General features: G+C 38.5%; 1 protein-coding gene across 3 annotated transcripts in view; it reads right to left on the bottom strand.

Annotated features, from left to right (window-relative positions):
• ADAM23 (ADAM metallopeptidase domain 23) overlaps positions 1-22,250 on the bottom strand; it is a 169,343-nt gene that overhangs the window by 5,329 nt on the left and 141,764 nt on the right. For 2 of the 3 annotated variants that reach the window (XM_055345458.1, XM_055345460.1), the window contains 4 exons: positions 20,727-20,846; positions 18,449-18,617; positions 16,302-16,413; positions 5,344-5,434 (listed from right to left, as the gene is read on the bottom strand). In XM_055345458.1, the coding sequence (XP_055201433.1) occupies positions 5,344-5,434; positions 16,302-16,413; positions 18,449-18,617; positions 20,727-20,846 (492 nt within the window). Of the gene's footprint in view, positions 1-5,343; positions 5,435-9,707; positions 9,799-16,301; positions 16,414-18,448; positions 18,618-20,726; positions 20,847-22,250 lie in introns of all 3 variants that reach the window. The other variant, XM_055345459.1, reaches the window with a different exon arrangement.

Below are 22,250 nucleotides of genomic sequence, written 5' to 3'. Positions count from 1 at the left end.
GGATGGCAGATCAACAGCCATGTCCAAGATCTTAACTGCAATCCAGTTCATTTTTAAATGGAGATAGGAATTTCTATTTCAGCCTGGCATCCAGTCAACCTCCAGGGTCCAAAAGTTTGTGCTCCTTTTAAAAATCAGTGTTTGAAGTTTAGATTGCATTATTTTAAGGAGGATATAGTCTACAGGGTGAATGGGTTCCCAGGTCAGACCAGGAGGACACATCACCCTGTAGAATCATGTATTTCTATGGGAAAATGGACTCCAAATACCAACAGGGCACAATCTTTCCCCCACAGATGTTCCAGCAGGAGGAAGGCAGGGGCCTGTGATGAGGACAGAGAGGGACCCTCCTATGGCAGGCTGACTGTGACAGCTCTCTCACGTATAAATTGCAAAACTACTATGGTGAGTTCTGAGAACCCACCATCTATCGAGAATTCCCTATGTGGAAAAAGTCTTTTCGTTCCATTTCAGTGTGAAAGCACAACCATCACAGGTAGATGTTTGCTGCCTTCCTTCCACAAGCGTTTCATCTGAACTCCCTCTGCTCACTAGGAATGGGAAGGCAATGAACTTTGTCATCATAACGTGTAAGGTATTTCTGGATCATTATTCGATATTAGCTAATCCATAAGCCCTCCATTGACCCAGTTTTCATCAATCTTTATGATGTCTGAAAACCTATACTCTTGTCTACAATATATATTACATACATGTACATCTATACAAAGTTAAAATAAAGTTTTTCCGGTTAACAGCAGCCATCTCTAGTTTGTAAAAGCCTTTAGTTTTTTCAAGGGTATGTATTCATCGATTGCTATTACCTTCACATCCTTCCACAGTGAGTCATCACGACCCACCAAGAACCCTTCACTCAATCCCTCCTAGGCCACCTGTGACTGCATTCATTTCCCCAGAGGTCTGAGTCAGGGTCTTCCTAGCAGGAAGAAATCCCACAAGACCAGCCTCCTAGGTCTGAGTGAAAAAGTGCCTAACCCAGGAATTGCAGGATTTAAGGGAATTAGGCTCCTTGTTCCACTGGGATATGGTCATGGAATTCAGATAAGCAGGAGCCTGGTTTTCCTCCCAGAAAGACTAGCTAAAATTGATTCGATTTCCTAACTCTACAAAATCAAAAACAAAAGACATTTGCTCTTTTGAGAAAATATAATTAGCAATATTAAATTCCTTACAAATTTCATCCAACTTGACACTCAAAAATCCAATCTTCCTGTGATAAACCCAGATATGATCCTTTACATATCATTTATGCGAGTACCTTTTGTTTTATCTTTTCTTTGGTTTGTCCTATGAAATGGAACACAGGCCAAACAGAATAGCTTACAATCAAAAGCGGGCTCAATAAGAATCTGTACCCCCAGTAACTTCTCATAGAGAGGAAATCACGGTTACTATACAGACTTATCAAAGTAACACTTTTAATGTCCAGAGCAGCTCTTCCAGGCCAGTATGACCACTACTGGCATGAAATTACATTGAGACAGCAAGTGATAGGAAGTGGGACATGGTGATAGGGCTCTAGAGTCCGAAGCACGGTAATATGGTTGGAAGAGCTCAAGACTCACCCTCAAATCTAGTCAACAATCTATATCACTGTTACCTTCAAGTTTTTTTTCCTATTATCACCTAGAATTTCTCTCTCTGACCACCATCACTCGTGGTGTTCACATACTTCATATGCACGTCATAACTGTATTGCTCATATCTAATGCCTGTATTCAAATTTAGGTAATGTCAGATCAAAAGCCATGTCCAAGGTGGTAACAGAAATTCTGTTCACTTTTAAATGGAACCATGAAATCCTCTTTCCATATATTTGTTACCTTTTCTAAGATTTAGAGGAGATGCTACTAAAACGGCCCTTCATCTACTTGATTTTTCTAATGTCTAAGCAACAGCCCTAAAAATCGAATCAAGTAGTATTACTATTCAAAACTGAACAGAGGTTATGAGTCTTCATGAGTCAACCAGGACCAAGGTTTGCAACACTCTGCAGCACAGTCCACAGCTTTACTGTATGTGTGTGGGTAATGGAGAGGAAAAGGAACATGGGGGCGGTGGGCATGTAAATAGATGCAGATACAGGGGAAATGCTAGACAAATTGATGTGCCAAGAACCTACCTTCATTTTTCACAGGATTTCTCAGAGAAAAGTACTAACACTCCAAAGACTGGGAATCCACAAACCAACTACTTCTGAGGTATGGAATTAATTGAAGTTACCACACACTACCCCACACATCAGAATATGTGAAAGAAAATAACCTGCCAAATAGCATTTTTTCTCTTTTCGGGAGTTTTACAACGAAGCTATGGAAGTCTTGTTTGCATGAAGCAAAGCTTGCAGACTATTATTCTGCTAGAAAGATGTCATCTACACTTACGTTGTTTTTTTAAATCACAGTTATCTTGACAAAATTACATTATCATTTATTCGCACAAAGGTGCACACTTTCACACATGCATGCACACTCACATAGATTCATGCTTTTTACCACCTATTTCAGAGGAAATATGGCTTAAGAAATAAACTATAGAGAATGGCAGATGTTGCCAGGGGTCAGAGCATAGCTGTTTTCTTATCTATACTTGAACAGGTCATGTACGGTTGACACTTCTTCCACATTTAAATTGCTCACGGTGTCCCACCTCAAGAAATGTGACTTTAGGAAAAAGCGATACTTCCCTGGAGCATTAATATGTTTCCTCTATTTTTTTTAAATAATGTTTCCTTTAGCCTGAAAGTTCAGGTACCCTCAAATTACTCAGGCAACTTTGCTACTGGCTTTGCTTTTCGCATCTAGTAAAACACAATTTCAGGAAGGATTTCCAATAAAAGTATTTAAAGCAATCTCTTTTATAAACGATTTTCAACTTCTGATCCTAAATGACTCTTTTGTATTTACTTTGAGTTCCATGAAAAACTCAGACTTTCAGTTCAATTAGCAAATACCTTCTAGACAAATCTCCCAAATTGCCCAAGTGGTAGGAAAACCTAAACTGCACCATTTGGCACCCAAAGCCTTTCCTTGCAAAGTAGAGGTAGCTATATTTAACATTTAATGTAAACCACATGGCTACTATTGAAATCTAAAGCAAATTCAGATCTTCGTATCTGAAGAGTCAGCCACCAAGAGCCACCTCGAAGAGCAGTGGCTCCTCCAAGTTTGAATTCCAGCCTCTAAGAATCATCTTCACTTTTTTGTCTAAGGCATAAAGATACTTCACATTACCGTGTGCCACCCTACAATGTTTTCCTTTACAGAAATTTTTAGGGTCATAGGGCACGGGAAGGGGCATTGGATTAGGGCAGCAGTACACTTGTCTGCACAGCGGTTCCCCCCTCGGTGCTCAGTGGAGGCTGTTTCTCACCTCACTAGGTGTCCATCTCCCCTTCCTTTTCTCTGGTCTTCAGATGATTAGACATCTCTCTTAGATATAAGTTACCTGCACAGGGCCTAATCCACTTATATACACAGTGATAAAGGCTTTTCCATTTTTTCCCCAAAGAAACATGCAATTCAAGCTGTGCGCTAGGCCAGGCCACTGTTTTGAGGTCCTGCTACAGAATAGTGCTCTTGACTCCAAAGGCTGAGATGGTACATTTGGCTTTGTGTGTGGCCGGATAGCAAAGATGCACAGGACTGTTTTCCAGTCCTTGAAACTGAGGCTTCCTGATGCCAAAAAGGCATAAGCTTGAGCACAAGCCAAATTTATTTTTCTCGAAGCATATTTATGAAAAAGTTCAAGGGAGCATTATAAAATAATAACAGATCATGGGACTACTATAAGTGCAATGGCTTTTTTTTTTTTTTACAGTAAGATGGCACCTAAGAAAAAACTTTTGCTTGAATTAAGGCTGGCCAAACCAAACAATAACAACAACAACAAAATTATATATGGATGTTGTTGTTGTTGTTAGGTAAGGTACCATGAGTGACTCATTATCAGGGCAATGTTTTGTTGATACCACGATGAGAAATTCAAATTTGAGTTGCCCACTTTGTGTGTGTTTTTGAAAACATGATGATGCCAAAAGTACTGTTTCAGCAAACAGGTTCAAGTTTACAAATCTCTCTGTAGAAAGGAAGTACCATTTGATAACAACTTTCCAAGTTGAGCAGCTCAGCAACTTGCAGGCTTACTCATTAAATCTTAATATGATAACAAAATTAGCAGAAAATGTTGAATATATTAAGTCATCATGTGTTTTGTCTTCCCTTCATAATCCCTTTCTAATAATATTTTTTTAATCTGGTTTCAATATTTTGATTTCAGGATTCAAAATGTAAAATAGAATAAAGTTCATAATGCAATTATTCAGATAATTCAAGTAAAAAACTGCCTCTGTTGAGTAAACCAGATGGAGGCATAGTGGGTTTTGATTTTAGGTAACGGTCTTATTTCCCATTTAAATGCATTTTGACAGATCTGGTTGGAACTTAATTTTTCTCAGGGAATATTTGGCAAGGAAGTCTCATCTACAGATGATAATAATCAAGCCACCACAGTATGAAAAGATATAAAAAGCAATTATCCAATGAATCTGAGCTCTGAAAACATCTAAACTTTATAAATTAGCTTTACAAATTTTGATCATCATTAAGGTTTATTTGTGACTATCTGCCATGTCTATTTAAACAAACTTAGTTCAGTGATCAATGCATAATCCGAACTGAAAGGTCACTTTGGACACATACCAGTTAATTTGCAGTTAATTAGAAAATAAATTTAAGTATCACAAAGCCACAGACTTCAAATTTCAATGTGAAACCAATTCAGTTGGTTAGGGAATGAATAAAATTTCTTAAATCTATTTTTTATCAAATAATGAAGCTTTTTCAAATCACAATGCTACATATACTGTGTTACGTATGAAAAAATAATGAACAAGCGGTTCCTTAGGTTGTGAAAATTTCAAAATATCAGTGAAATATAAACCAGTTTTAAACAGATACAAGTGATTTATATCCACTAATTTCCTGACCACGAAGTTTCCTGATTATGGTCTATGAAAAACACTATCTCAGAATGCTTGCTGCTGAAAGCTGGAGTGTCTTCCACTGGAGAACCTCTACTTTGTTCACCTTCAGCTGGAGATGCAAATTCCATCTACACTTTCTGCTTTACCCACTAGCCCAGACAGGACATTTGTGGTTCCATGGTTCTTCTTTCCTAACCCATTTCTGAATAAATAAAATTTACTTTCAGCAGTTTCCTGGTAAAGCTTGAAATCTTGTAGCAGGAACTCAAAACCTGGTTATGTAAGCAGAAAAGAGAAGTGCCAGAGCCACTGAGAAGAAGACATGCGGCGTTGCTTACTTAAATCCCCATCCTGTGCCCCCAAGGACAATAGCTGCTACCAGGATGGCCCCAGCGATGGAGCCTATTATGAGATTGGTGGCACTAGGACCTGTGACAAAGGATCATGGGAAGAAAGTCATATGAGCCAACTACTGTCGTTACCACGAGGGAAAGGCAGTTAAGTGGTTTCAGGAAGTAAATACCCAGCATTGAAAAGTCGCTAAGTACTTAAATCGCCTTTATTTACTTCACTTAATTTGCACTGCTGATGCAACGGAGAGCTACTGCTTGGAAAGGAATGCCTCTACATCTAAAGCTTCTGCACCGCTGACAATTAAGTTCCTTTAAATTCACCTTCCACAGATTTTGAAGCAAATGCGCCCCACCTGCTGGCACATCTTTCTTCTCCTCCTTCCCAACATCATGAATCAAACAAGCAAAAGAGCGCATCAAGAACCCAGGTGCATTAGAATTAGCTAGACCTGACTGGCAAATGAGGGCAGGAAAAGAGAGAAAAATAGTCTAATAAAGTGCTCTCTCAGGCAGCACACCAAGTTGTCTGAATGCTACATTTTTGTTTTATCCCCCACTTGGAAACAGACCCCATTTAAAAGTCAGAAGGAGGTTCCGAATAAAGATCTGACTTTGAAGCCTTGCTCTCAGAGATGCATTTCTTCACTGTATGGATCCATACAATGTTGGAACAACAGCAGGTGGTTCCAAAGGCAAGATAGGTAGGAAGCATAAAACTTATTTAGGCAATTTTGTGGAAATGGAAAAAAGATTCGGCAAGTTCAATTGAGACTATCTTTCAAGTTCCCATTTGCAATTTGAGGCTTGGAGATATACTTTCAAAAGGGAGCGGAGAGGACAGCAAGCTAGAACACACAGGTGGAGTTTGCATCAATAGTTGGAGTCAGAGTCGATTCACAGGACAGCACATCCTCTCCACTCACAGAGGGAAAGGCTGTAGCTCTCGATTTTTCAAGGTAAGCAACCTTAACTTTAGTGCAGGATTATTTTGAATATCCCATCCTTAAGGATGCTAGTACATAGGTACAGTGCCCCAAACAGCAGAAACCTTCCAGTCCTGAGTATCCTGTACCAGAAGTCACAAGACCAATTTTGGTATTTCCCCTAAAATCCTCAACTTGGTGTATATATATTCATTTCTGTGTAAAAAAATTCTCTTTTCTGCTCACATCAGTGCCCTCAACTGTGTACATAAATGGATGCCAGTTTGAGCAGCACTAAAATTGTGTGCATCACATGTTTTTACTTAGAGACCACCCAGTGCTTGTGAGGGTGAGTAGAAAGGTGGGGGACAGATGCAGTGGGGGTTTGGGGATGTGGTCTTTTCAGGCTCTTGGGCTTGTGACACGTTCTTAAGACTAACCACTGAGGTCCTACAGAACACACATCTCAGTGTCCTTCAGGAACGCACAAATGATAATACAAGGTAGTAAGAGAGCAATACAACCAGGTTAGTGTCTCTACACTGAGCACGTACTACATGCCAGGTGTGGTTTTAAGCATGTGACAAGTATTCTCTCATTGGATCCTCACAAAAACCATACAAAGTAGGAGTTATGACTATCCCTGTCTAATAGAAGAAGAAGTGTTCTACTTCTAGAACGTAGTTATAGAGACAAGATGTGAACATAGATTTGACTGACTCAAAAGCTTATGCTAAAAACCAAGGGTCAGCAAACTATAGCCCATTGGCCAAATGTGGTCCCACTTCCTGTTTTTGCAAAGCAATTTTATTGGAAGACAGCCACACTGATAGGTTTTCATGTTGTTTACAGTTACTTTTGTACTAAGACAGCAAAGTCCTAAGGTTGTGACAAACATCCTGTGGCCTGCAAAGCCAAAACTATTTATCTCCTGGCCCTTTACAAAAAGTCTGCTAACCCCTACTCTAATGAAACATCCCATTTATATGTATTTCCTTCCCGCACTTTAATAGGGAAACACATTTTGAAACAAACGTTGAGAAAATATTTCTATTTCCATGTACATTCTGCTTTAGGCATGGTTTGCACTTTACTAGCTCAGAAAACAGGCTGGGATTAGAATCAATACATAATTCATGAGAAATGATTCCTGATTTACAATTATAAACTAAGGAGCAGAAATAAAAGTCCCCATTCCCCCCCCCCAAAAAAAAACCCCAAACCTTCTGTCCATAGAATCCTTAGTGACTAAGTGAACCTTACACTATCAGCTAAGCCAGGAAGTGTTAAAACAATCTATATTGTACTATTGTGGATTTTTTAAAAACCATGTTTATGATTTAGCAATTATGGTACAATTTAGAATTTGCAGGAAAACAGTCAGCTAACAAAAACAGTGCAGAAACCCAGAATAATAAGTAACAAATCTATTTTAAGAAAAAAAATACACGTATACGGACTTACCTGTCACAACCAGAAATAGGCACAAACCAACAAGACTGGAAGGGAGGAGGAAAACATGCTGGTAACAAGGACCATGCTTTACAACGAATGCCCTGGGGCTTGCCTATCTCTAAGGCTCAAATGGAAAATTATTAAAACTCCTTCCTTAGTCGGTACACTGCAGCACATCACAATTACGGTCAGTAAATAATCTAAAAAACATTGGAATTATTATTATTATTATTTTTTAGAAAACTATCCTTCTTCAAGGAGGAATTTCACATAAATATCTATGTAAAATTTCCCCCTGGAAAAGAAATGTTACTTCTATATATCACCCAGGCAGCAGATCCAAGGTGAAATTTTTATAGGACAGAGTTTTATTTTCTCTAAAGATGTTACCTCTACAATAATACTTTATTTTCTAACATGTAAAGGGAAACAAAATATCATTTCCAGTATTTCTAGCTGCCCTGAGTTAATGAACTTCACGGTCCCTACCGACGGGCTGTGAGTGAGCAGGTGCAAGTCAAGTCAAAGTCCTTCCAAGCAGGGGAGAGAAGGCTCAGATAATCTTCAGCCCAGAGCGGGACCTATGGGCCTGGGCCCCTCTTCCTGCTGTGTCAGTACCTGGGTCTCCCAGGCCCAGGATGGAAGAGCACCCAGGGGCTGTACTTACTGGGACTAAGGAGGAATGTGTGTAATAGGATCAACATGCCCACAGTTTGGTCCGGTTGAGTAGATGGTGTCCAGTGATTCCTCAAGATACTAGTACTTCACCCCTGGGCCACTATGAAGTGTTACCACCACCCCCTAACACAGAGACAGCACGTGAAGGGGTATTTCTGTCATTTGTAAATGTCCCTTGTAATTAGAGACAGAGAGAAAAATCGCTCTTTTAGCCTAAAGATTAGGAACCTCATGAAAGCAACATCCCATAGAGAACTGACAGCTATTCTGAGGATGTGGATCCAGTCTAGAGCAACCTCAATAAAGGTGCCAGAAGACCTTAGAGTTCTCTGGGAGATCAACAGGCAAGTGATGCACAAGTTACTTATTTACGCACTGGCTATTTTTAAGACAAAGCCAACCAGATAATTTGCAACTATTCACGGAAGGTTTTGCAGGTTTGAATAAATATCTCTTTCTTCTTCTTTGGTCCCAAATATTTATGTAAACTTCTGATTTGAATTATCTATTGTAAGTGGAAAAAAATGAAGGCAATACCCTACATATCTTCTTTACAAAAAAAAAAAATTAAGCCAAAGCCTCCCTCATCACTCTAAATAAGTGGAAAAAAATATTAGTGACTATCATTCCAATTACTGTAAAAAGAAGCTACAACTATTGATAATCCCTAGTTGGATATGTGGATCTATTTGACTAGTGAAGATTGTATTCATTATAAGAATCCTAAGCAAACACTCATATAAAAGCATTTTTGCCAATAAAAAATAACAAAGGGTGTATCTTAAAATTACTTCTATAAGGAGAGGAGCGGGGCGCCTGGGTGGCTCAGTCGGTTAAGCGTCTGCCTTCAGCTCAGGTCCTGATCCCCGCTGGGGACTGAGTCCCGAGTAGGGCTCCCTGCTCGGGGGAGAGTCTGGTTCTCCCTCTCCCTCTGCTCCTCCCCCACCCCACCCCATCCCCTCTTGTGCTCTCCGGCTCTCTCTCTGAAATAAATAAATAAGATCTTTAAAATAAGTAGAGGAGCAATGGGAGCTTTTGGACCATTGTCTTAATTGTGAAGACATCATAAGCACCCCAATATTATTTTATGCCCCACATTGTTCCAGACAGGAGAAGGTTCTTCACTGCACAAGAAGACCACACGACACAAACACATCCAAGTCACACCACAAGTTGCACTAGCATGGGAAACACGTTGACGAGACAACACACAGTAGGGGTCAGGTACAAGGGTCAGCTCATCACACATCGGGAACCAAACAGAAACACTCTGAAACTCACAGAGATGCTTACTCTATTCCCCACCCTGTGCCTCCAAAAATCACCCCCAGAGCCAGAATGGTGCCTGCCACAGCACCTATTAGTCTGCTTGTGGCCATGTTCACTGTGCGGAGGGAAAACGAAGATCTTTTTTAATAAAGGACATTAATCACACATCGATTTTGCTAACACACAAAATAACCTTTTCAGGAAACGCTCTGGAAGTCAGTTAAGTACTGACATCTTTCCTTTAAGATTTGAAATGAAGGTTTACATACACATTGAGAATACTTGAGGATAATTTGTATAATTTTGAGGATAATTTAACTGCAAACCTCACAAACCCTTCTTAAAAACATCGTCTCTTATAAATGCTGTTTAACCCATATATAATCTAATTTGAGTTAGAGTTCCTACAAGGAATGAATTGGAATTAAAATATCACTTAAACCGCCTAACAGCAAGTCTGGGTTTCAATTATAAAGTAACAAGCCATTAGTATACTTTATAAACTTCTCAAACTGTAAAATATGCCTAAGAGTCTACATGTTTTTAAAATTCAGAACTTACTATCTAATTTTGTGAAAGTCCTTACAAATTTAAAAGACTATCTTTAAGTGTATTTTCCCCTGTAAGAGTGTATTTCACGTAACTCTGCAATGTTTGGGTTTCTGTCACAGTATTTGGGCATTTAGGGTTTTTGTTGTTGTTGTTGTTTACAGTTTGAGTCCATAAACTACTCGCTGAGAAAAAGTTAGGGTCGCCAGGAGGCGTGGGACCAGCCAGCAGTAGATTACTGAGTGGAGATACTCCACGCTTGCACATCACCTCTTCCATGCAGAGCTTTTGGATCTTGCAAAAAGGGCCTGCGCTGAGCAGAGGTCCTCAAGTTGCTCTCCACACAGGCAAGGTGAAGGTTAACAATGAAGCAGAAAGGCAGATTAAGATGGAGTGTGTGAGTGCAAGCGTGTGGACACATACACACTTTACCTCATTCCCATGTGAATCAAAAGTACTGGCTTCAAGTCACTTTACTAACGAAAAGAGAGACTGACTTTGATAAGGCTGCAACACACACATTGTGTGCTGTGAGGCAATGAAGCAAAACAAAGAACCACAATTTGAACTCACAACTGTTTAAAGCTCAATATTGGGGTCATTGACCTTTTTTGTCTTTCCTCTCTGAAAGAAGAGAGAGAACCTCGGATCTCCAACCTTGGTGAGCAGCTGTACTTCATTTCATCACAGGGCAAATAATATGAGTAAGAGTCTAGCTTTATCATTAGGAAGGTACAACCTGAGTTGTTCTTAAAAAGGAAAAAAATGTGAAATACAACAGAAAACAGAGAAAGTCTACTGAGGACTTTGAGGAGAATGGAAAGAAGACCAACATATAAGATGGTGGTGATGTTTTCCAAATAGAACAATACATTATAATCCAAAATAACCTGAACTATATCTCAGATTTCCAAACTGTGAAGGCAAATACTGGAATGAAAGGTATTATAGATAGAAATACACATTTTTTTAAAGATCTTAGAAAAATCATTGCCTTCAGAATACTAAATTAACCAGGATATATTATTTTGTAATTTTTTTCCCTTAAGATTTAGGCATTGGCCCTCAGAGCCAAAATGCATGAAAGTCTTATTACCTGTCCAATTTTTATATAAGCTACAATGTTTTAAAGTGCTAAATTGTAGGACACACACACACACACACACACACATACACACACTGGTAAGATGTGGTGCTACATGAATACTTGTTAATTTTTAAAAACTATAACTGCATGAATGAATAAAATGGCAATTTAAAGAGGCTTTTGTGTTTGCCATAGATGTAATTTCTCACTGTACAATCAAGAGAATTAGGCAATCTGTCATGTGGGTTTTAAAAATCAAACAGAAGAGCAAGGCATTTCTGTAGATGCTTCAAATATGCATTCCAGGTAAACAAATACAGCCTATAATATCTTCTGAGCAAGAATAATTATCTTCAAATTCTTAACTGATAACCACTCTTAATACCAAAGAGAGATAAATTAAGTGCGAAAAGAGCTTTTTCAAAAGTATCCTCCATCCTCCTTGTTCACCCTCCCTCCTTCCCTCTCGCTGCCTTCAACTCTCGTACACTGACAACATATGTGAAATACACTTGGCTCTATCATGATACTGAAAAGGGTTATCTCTTCCAGAAGGTCGTGATTCAACCTTGCTTTTAAACTGACATGAATTAATCAACTGGCTCACAAGTGGGTGGATTTTTGCAGGGGACAAATTTGAAAACGGAAGGTTCAGCTGCTCCTTGCAGCTACAAAGGATTTATCTTATTTAAAAAAAGAAAAAACACCCCCCCAAAAAACCCACCTTGTATTTTGGGGGCCTATGCTGTCGTTTTACTCCTGTACTAATTGATTAGTGATGCAACTGTATCTGTTCATTCATTCACTCGTTCACTGGTTCATTCGTTATCTATTAAATGTCTTTTTTTGTTCCAGGAACTATGCCAGGCACATGATGACATACCTTTTTTATCTCCACGTCCCACCAAACCTGGAGATGGAACTCGTAAAGACTCTAGCTAATAACACAATCCCCCTATGAGGGACTCAACTTTCTTCCCTAACTCTTTAACGTACTTACCTTTGCGTTATAACTTGTCTGTGGAAATTCTTTATTACCTAGTGGTATGTCTTCATTTTTGTTTTCTCACCAACTTCTGTTGTCTTTTGGTTTATTATTATCATTGTTTTTAGTTTGGGTTACCTGCTATCTAGTATCACATGTAAAGGCACATTTTTAAATAAACTTGTACTATTAAGATACAAACTATAACTTTACTCCTTTTCGTAAGACTTTCTACTTTATTAGTAGAATTCTCCCACAGACAAGTCATGCTTCCAATAGTGTGAAATTGTGCTTTTGAAACTGAGCAATTGGGGTTTTTTTCCTTACTTTTGAGAGTTTCTGAAAAAAAAAAAAAGGTGCATTTATTTCATCTAAGTGATTCTAATGAGCCAAAAGGGCTATCATCCTGTATCCCTTAATAATTCAAAGACTGGAAGCATCAAAGCCATCATCTGTACTCTTATAAGCCAAAGCTCCTTCTGTAGGGATTTATGATTTCACTAAAATTTAAGATTAGAAATAAATACTAAATATACTCTTTATAATTCAGAATATAACATTGGCATGACAAACATATGTTTTCTAGCTCCATATTTCAATGTTAGACAATCAGATCTCCTTACTCTTTTCCATGAAATTAAAAAATAAGTTCATTTTCAGATACATTGGGTGAAATGTCTAAGAAGATGAAAAATTATTTCATATAAGAGTATTATTTCAGACAGTTTACATTGTCAGTGAAAATATCCTGGAGTTTTTCTGAACTCCAACAAAATCAATTCAGTTACTAAAAAATTAAAACCTGGTAAATCCTTCAGTTATTGATGAGGCCATTATTAATGAGAAAAATACATAGGTGATACATAATTATACATGAGCATAATCATATATGGTAATCATAAATCCTCATCTGTAGTCATCTGAACTACAAAATCAAAGATTTGTGTACTCACAAAGGAAGTTATCAACAAGACATATGCAAACAGTAAATGTAAACACTAAATAATACTCCTCAAGGTATTAAGACTTAGAAATTACTGTTTTCAAAGCACTAAATGCTAATAATATAAAACTCCCTCGACAGGTAATGGATGAGCTAACCAGCTTAATCACAACAGGGTTACTGTTTCACCCTTTCTACTTATTACTGCGCTATGAGAACCAGCAGAATAACGTAATACTCAGCTTTAAATAAGGCAGTGCACAATAACAGAGCATTAGGCTCAAGATCAGGTGATCTATGTTTTATTCTTGGCTTTGTCCCTACCTAGCTGTTAACTCTAATAATTAAATAGTCTTCTCATCTGTAGAACAGCAGGTCTGGACTGAATGACCACCAAGGCCCTTCTATCTCTGATTTGATGACTATTGACATAATGAAAGGGTCTGAGCAAAGCTCCCAGGAAGGCCTCTGTCCTTCCTTATCAATGGAAACATGTGATATGTTCCAGTTTCTTCTCTTCCCTCCCGTAATGGTGATGCAAACCATCCAGTGAGAAAAATTCCACTGTACTGCATAATAAGCACCAAAGATGTCCATGAATTGTCAAAAATTACCAGTACTTCTACTGGCTCTCCCTGCAGCAGGGGGGAGTTCTAGGCCTTTTAAAGGGTACAAACTTATCCTACCCCGTTAGGACAAACCAAAATAATTTCTCTGAATTCAATGGACACATGTTGGGAGGAGAAGGACCAGAAGAGTCCTCATATGTGAAATAAATGTCAATGTGGAGAACATGAGTGAAGTAATATGTAATAGAAAACTGCTCTTCATTTGTAGTAATTAATGGCTTTTTTCAACTTAATCAAGATTATCAGAGTCATGAGGATTTTAACAATTCTGGAACCGGTGGGTGCCTTTACTTTAGTGATTCCATTGTTTTCATTAATAATGAAAAAAGAAAATGTGCAACAGAAAAGAAACACACCAGAATGTGTATATTGATTACCTCTGAGTTGTGGAATTAAGGGTGATTTTTATTTCCTTTTTAATCTTTTTCTGTATTTTCAAAATTCTCTACAATAAACATGTATTACTTGAATGGTCATAAAAGTTATTTTTAAAAGATAGTATAGAATAGAATCACAGGGAAAAGGAAAACAAAACGGAAGGCAGCCATGAATCTCTTCTCCAAAATGCGGCTATTTACGCCTCCATCTAAGCTTTCTAGGTATGGGTGGGTGAGGAATTGGGGAACAGACAGATCCAGACACCTGATAAATCCCCACTCCACCTAATGAAAAAGGACAGAGTCTTAGGCAATGGAGCTCTGCTCATCTTTTCAGGCATCTTTATGCATTGCTTGAGGAAACAGCATCTAGACCTTTAGGAGAATCAGACATGCCATGGAGAGAAAATTTGGAAAGTGTGAATGTCTGTTTCCCTTGTGGGAGCTTTAAATCCACTCTAAATCCAACTTCTGAAGGCGGATCCAAGAATTTTTTGTTCCAGTTTTAAGGTAACTAAAGACTAAATGTGAAAGTGGAATTGGTTCCTTTTTACAAATAGAAAAAGGAGAACAGAAATAGACTGCGAGGGCGTGACTATGATTCTTATAGAATTTTAGCATCATGGGCATTTTCAGCAAATGCACGAAGAGTGTTTAGCACACCCACTATTACTGAACATTACACATGCACCCAGATCGGCTACATCTCTTCAGGAATTGGGGACCATGGAGCTTCATACACTTTTGAAGTTGTATTTACCCATATGGACAATGCTGAAGTTCAGAGTTTAAATGAGCTTTCATGCAAAACTAAGCAGATCAAAATGACACTGTTTCTAGGTGCATTTTTTTTCCTACCTGCTGGAAAAAAAATCATGATAGTTATTTATAAAACACCATTAGTGGTACCATGAAAAAGAAGAACCTGGTGTATGATGTCACTGGGATTCATCCTTTGTTCTAATAACTCTGGTTTCTCAGGTACAATGCTAGATAGATGCTGTAGTAAGCCTATTACAACTGATGACTTCTTTAGATCTTTGCAAAACATGAGGGCTTGGGAATGAGGGGAATAATGAGAAAGTGATTACCATGTTCATGATGACAAAGACTACATTATGACACAATGTAATGGGAGGCAATGGGCCTGGTCCTAGCCCTGTCTCTAATTACCTGGGTAACTTTATAGGATGTCACCTGACTTCAAGGCCTATGTATTCTCATCTGCAAAGTGAGGGTGGTTCTAGATGGTCACTGAGACGCCTCTTAATTCTAAAATTCTAAGGGCGCCTGGGTGACTCAGTTGGTTGAGCATCCGACTCTTGATTTCGGCTCAGGTCACGATCTCAGGGTCGTGGGATGAAGCACTGCACTGGGCTCTGTGCTCAGCATGGAGTCTGCTTGAAGTTCTCTCTCTCTCCCTCCACCATTCCCCTTCTCTCTCTCTCAATAAATAAATAAAATCTTTTTAAAAAAATAAAAATAAAATTCTAATTTCTCTCCTTCTGATGGCTGTTTGAGACAAAGTCCAGGCCTTTTGTTTTCTCTTAAAGAATTAACATTCTGTGAAGATTTTCAACTTCTCCCTAATCAAAAGCATGTTTAATCAGAATAAGAAGACTGCAATCTCCCTCTAGAGGGACTCAAATACTGAAGAATGACTAGAGTCTCACATCGGCCAAAAAAACTGTATCTATTAGAAAACTGGCATAGTGTAGACAAACTGTAAAATGATTAACATATGTGATTATGGAAAAAGAAGGTTTAAACTAAAGAAAGGAAACAAGAAGGAAGGAAATTGGTATATTTACTTCTTCCTAATCTCAGTTCTAAACTAAGGGGAAATTCACACATTTTTCCTCTCAAGACATCATTCTAGAATCCTTCACTCTGCAGTAACATGAACTATATATTTGAAAGGCCAAAAAAAAAAAAAAAAGATATTCTGATGTGTCTCCTTTCAAACCTATTAAGTTGTTATATTGGCACCACTGGAAGAGTACCAACAAATTCAGTATGCGATGAATTGAAACTGAAATCACACAAACCCTTGGGTCCTTCATCTTTGGGCGGGTGAAGGTTCCTAACTGGATCCCGGATACTGCAGTCAGTCCCTGCCCAGGTGAAATCACAGATGCAGGTGGCTTCATTACTACACACCTGTGAAGAACAAAGAACAGAGATGGGACATTGTCACTGGGATTGTGCTTTTCTGAATAATAGTGATAAATGTGAAAGAGCCATGGGGCAGGGCAGAAGCTTTTAAAAACTGTTTTGAATTTTTTAAGTCTCCCACGGTGGACAATGGGAGACAGTGTCTATATTAAATTGTTGAAGAGTGTTTTTCTTGTTAATTAAAGAGAGATCCATTTAAAAAAAGAAGACGTTTCATTAAATATTAATTGTTTATGTTGATATTATTTACCTGCACAAATGTCTGATGATGTAGTTTTTTCAAAAGTAGTTGTTTCTAGGAACATACTTTAGAAACATATGCTTAATTCAAGAAATTAATAGACACTGGGCTCCAGTGGCGAGGCCAGAGGTGAAAGGCCGGAAGCCATAAATCATCAATGTACTGTTTTATCTCACCGTGTCCAACGTCACATTTGTTTGGTGGCACTATCTCAGCCAAATGAACACCCCCCCCACCTCCCCTGCCTGCCCTGGGATCACTCTTCTCTGTCAGCCAGGCTGAAGACCCTCCTCGCATGCTCTTTGTCTCCTTTTGCTGGTCCTGGAGACCAAGCAGCATGCTAGAATGGGCTTATAATTTAGATGAAATAAACAACCATCTGCAAACTAGAGACAGAGGTGTTGAAGCTCTTATCCACCTGTGAGATACATTCAGAGACCGATCATTAGGGATGATAAATTGAATAGAAGCTTATTTCTGTAAGAAGCTTTTTAATCTGAAATGTTATAGTACCACGATTACGATTAATGAGGCTGAATTTGACCTTTTATTTAACAGGATGAAAAAGTGGGAGAGATAGTAGAGAATAAAGAGCCTTTCTAAGCATTAAGTTTTGATGTGTTCAGGGCAATGACTGAAATATCTCTCTGGTGCTTTTATTTTAACATAGCGATTATTGCGCACTTACCACGTGCTAGGCACCTTCACTGAGGGCTTTATGTAAAGCATCTAATTTGATCCTCACACTAGCACTCTGGTGGCTGTGGGAGGGTAAGTGACTTACCCGAAGTCACTGAGAGAACAAGAAGCAGAGCCAGGACTCCTACCCGTGGCTCTATCTAGCCTCCAAATCCATGCTCTAAATCCCTAAGCTGTACTGCCTCCCCTGTGAGCCTAGGATTCAACCAAACCCGAAATGCTCAGTAGTCACTGGGCATGTCCTTCTTAGGCCTCTCTACCTTGTTCTACTCTACATCTACTCTATCTCTATATCTACTCTATATCTATATTTTGAATTATTATCACCTTCATTCCAGCGTCTCCTTTTATATCATCACTCTCAATTTCTTCATGTCTCTCTTTTTTCCATTTCTAAAGTCTGTATACATTTTGAAAGATCTTTCTTTTACTAAACCAATTTAAATAATTATTAAAACTTGTTTCTAGATATTAAGCCTAGTTTTGCCAGGAAGTGTCTGCCCAAACACTTTTCAGAGAACTACAAATGTATTTCATTCAACTACAAATGTAGTCCATAGAATTACAAATCCATGCATGTGTGAGTAGAGAAGGCATCTTCTCTTGAGCTGGCAATGGTCTGCGCATAACCATACAACTTTAAACATGTGAATTATACCAGTGGTCCAACCTCTAGTCTACGCGATCTGGCACATGCAGATATTCAGTTTACATGCTGACTAGCTAAAGGGGAATTTCCGAGAGGACTAAAGTTATTTTGAATGGTACAAAGTAGTTCACGTGGGGTCGACAGCTCTATTAGGAACCATATCAATTTTCTTCCAATTCTTCAGATGTCAAGGTATAGATACGTGGTGAATACAAACAGCCAGTGATAAGAGAAACAACAAAATAAAACCATATTAATATATATGGGTATTATCCTTAGCAGATAAGAATACTAAGGAAAGCATCTTAGGGCACAGGTACCGGCAACACTCACAAAAGGAGAATGAATGGTTGGAATGGAAATCTGACCACTGTGAACTTTGAGGGTGCCAGACAATAAAAGTTTGAACCAGAACACAGATGACTACTTACCCCATGGCCTGAACAGACTTTACCCTTGGAATCAAGTGGGCAGCTACTCATATTTAGGGCCTGAATCTGTAGGCACTTCCGATCTAAACACATCATGGATGGACCACATGGCGTTCCATCTTCTACATAGCCCACATCTGTATCATCATCTAAAATCACATGAGCACCACTAAAAGGAGAAAAATATTCATACAACTATTAGCACCATAGTTAGAAATAGAAAGTCAACATGAAGGAGGCTTGGTCTTCATGAAACTAAAGAGGCATTTCTCCACTTATCCCTTCCTTTCCCCTTTCCCCACTTCTCCTTAATAAAAGAGCACATTGACAGGAAATACCTTTTATTGATATTATTACACTGCATGCCATCAGGAAAAAAATGTCATTTGCACAAAGTGTATTCTAAATCTTCACTTGTTTTTAAGAACAACGTAAAGACTAAGGGAGAGGTGTTCATCTAAGAATAAAGGAAGCAAGCTTAATATGAGCTCTCCAAGGCTCTCAGGTGCGTCATGATACAAAAAGGCAGATGCTGAGCAAATTAGCAAATGAAAATATTTTGAAAATTATTATGATTGCTTTAGAGAATTGGATTGTTCATGGTTGAGAAAACAAACCAATTCCTCCCTATATTTATTTACTTCTAAAATTTCAAAGTTAGGGACAACTTGAATTTGAATAATAATCAATGTTATAATTACTAATGGGGTATCTGGCTAAATATACTAGTTTAGAATGTATAATTTAATAAGGCTGTCATATTAAAAGATGTGTGAAAATTTATGTTCAATGAACGTGCATCTAAGTAACTATACTTGAAGACTGCAATTTTATTCCAGGAAGGATTTTTTTAAAGATTTTATTTATTTATTTGAGAGAGAGAGAGCACTAGAGAGATGAGTGGCAGGCAGAGGGAGAGGGAAAAGCAGGCTCCCCGCTAAGCAGGAAGCCCAACATGAGGCTTGATCCCAGAACCCTGGGATCATGATCTGAGCCAAAGGCAGACACTTAACCAACTGAGCCATGCAGGTGCTCCTCCAGGAAGGATCTTATCATCTAAGACAAGTTAGAATTTTCTTCAGAACAATTTATTTTTTTATTTTTATTTTTTTTAATTTTTATTTATTTATGATAGTCACACAGAGAGAGACAGAGAGAGAGAGAGAGAGAGAGAGGCAGAGACATAGGCAGAGGGAGAAGCAGGCTCCATGCACCGGGAGCCCGACGTGGGATTCGATCCCGGGTCTCCAGGATCGCGCCCTGGGCCAAAGGCAGGCGCCAAACCGCTGAGCCACCCAGGGATCCCTCTTCAGAACAATTTAAAAGAAAAAAAGGGCGTGTGGGTGGCTTAGTTGATCAAGTGTCAAACTCTTGGTTTCAGCTTGGGTCATGATCTCATGGGTGGTGAGATCAAACCCAACAATGGAGCTCAGTGGGGAGTTTGCTTGAAATAGTTCTTTTTAAAGAAAAAAACCAGAAATCATTTGACTAAGAGAACATTATTCAGTTTGTTTACTCAATTTCCTAAATTTTGTGCAAAAAATTTTTTGTATGTTTCCAAATCTTATATTCACTCACATAAGATGAAGGCTGGCTACTCTAAGCATAGTACAATAAAAGTCTGCAGATGCTGAAGGCAATTCTGTAGGGGAATTTCAGAAGTGTTTTGGGCAACAACAGAACCATTTGAATGAAAGGACAGCATCTTAGAATTAAGACTACTTTGAAAGGAACAATACTTATTTGGAATATAATGTGACTTCCTGGCTTTAAAAACATGCCTTGTACTCCCTGTGCCTTGTACTCAAAACTGAATATCAAAAATGTTTGCCTATAGTATAAACAATATTCTAATAAATATATTCTATATGCGGGTGACTATTTATTAAACCATCTTCTAAATGAGAAATATGTTACATATGTATACATATACATAAGTATAGCTTAAACTTTCTTGTCATAAAAAAATAAAACACACATAGTGTTCAAATAGTGACCTATTCCAATGCTCAAAGCTTTAATCATGGATACTGTAAGTCTGCTTGATGATTATAATTACAAAGACTGTCCCTCTACCACTAAGTGGTCCAGTTTTTGAGTGAATGTAATTTGCAAATCAACATACAACTTTGTTTTTTTTTCTTTAAATAACTCTGAACATGAAAAGTGATCATAAAATCAAAGTCTGACGACTCCTGTGAACAGAAAAATTTCCCTTGATTTTTCTGAATTTGTAATTCTTGTGATTCATTAGGTTTTCAAACATTTAATATATTACCTGCAGTCAATCACTCGGCCTTGATGGTAGAAGGAAGTTGGGATGATCTCACCCTGAAGTTGACCAATTCGTGGAGCTCGAGTAAGATTGGTACAGAGTAAAAACCCACAGAACACATCACTGAGCATGTTAAATAAAAACAAAAACAGAACAAGACAGGAGGAATCAAGCTCCACATAATCAAAAGTATTCAGTCCACACATATCCAATAATTGAAAATATTTTCCTCCATCCTAAATAAAAACACGTATTCAGACATTGTTGGTTGGCTATGACCCCTATCCTTCCTTGCTAACAGGATCACAGTTTTGTTTGGGTAGCAACCAGTTTGCAAGATGGATCATGACTGGTGTCTAAGCTAGTAATGGCACCTCCGGCCCCCATACTCACTTTCCTACCCATCCCACTGTCCTGCCCTAGTAGAACTAAAAGTGGCCCCTGGGTGTTGAGATGCGAGTAAAAGCCCGCTAGAAAGTTGCTGGGGAGAATGTTGCTTTCTGGATAAGAGGTTAGAGCCAGACAGGGAAAAGACCTTTTGTTCAGACTCCCACATTGCCTGCCTTTGAATGTGTGGCCCTGGCATCCACCTTGCCATAGTGAGCTCACCAGCAGAAGGAAGCACTCAACATGCTAAGCATTCCAGAGCAGAGAGAGAGAAATCGGCTGGGTCTTTAGCAACTCAGCCCTCATGAGGGCAGCTACCTCCTGCCTCTCTATTAAATAAACAGTGAACTAACTCCCCCTTTAAAATGGGCAAGGAATTGAAATGGCACATCAAAAAAGGGGGGAGGAGGAAATCCATGTCCAATAAATGATGAAAATGTACTAAATTCCACTGGTAATCAGGAAAATGCAAATTAAAAACACAATCAATTAGCATTATACCCACCAGAATGGATAAAAGTAAAAAGTCTGATAATAACAAGTGCTGATTCAGTATGTGGTTCAACCAAATTCTCATATGCATATTACTGATGGTTGGGTTTACTACTACAACCATTTTAGAAAACTATGCCATCATCTGGTAACACTGAAAATATACATACCCTGTGACCCAGCAATTTTTCTTTTGGGTATAAACCTTAGAAAAATGTATACAAATGTGCACTGTTACATGTATAGGAATACCCATGGCAACCTGGCTCCTAACAGCCAAAACATGGAAACGACCTAAATGCCCACTAACACAGAGTGGAGAACTACATCATCATCTGTGAGTATGAATACAAGTTAAAATAAAACAGATGAACGATAAATATGAACAGTGACACACATCATGGAAGATGCTTAAAATGCTGAACTTAAGAGGCAAAATAATACATGAAGTATGAGTCCCCAACTTTATGCCAAAGTGTGAGGCAAGATACATTAGGATGTATTTAGGGATGAAAACCAAAGCATCCAAACTCTAAAAGGCAAGAAAGTAATTGTCACAGAAGTCCCGATGATAATACCTCCAGGAGCAAGATGAGGGCACCCTGCGGGGAAGGATACATTTTCTGGGATGCTGCAAGTCCTATTTCT

Source organism: Nyctereutes procyonoides, unplaced genomic scaffold, assembly GCF_905146905.1.
Source record: "Nyctereutes procyonoides isolate TBG_1078 unplaced genomic scaffold, NYPRO_anot_genome, whole genome shotgun sequence".
NCBI lineage: Eukaryota > Metazoa > Chordata > Mammalia > Carnivora > Canidae > Nyctereutes > Nyctereutes procyonoides.
This window is presented reverse-complemented; position numbering and strand designations above follow the sequence as displayed.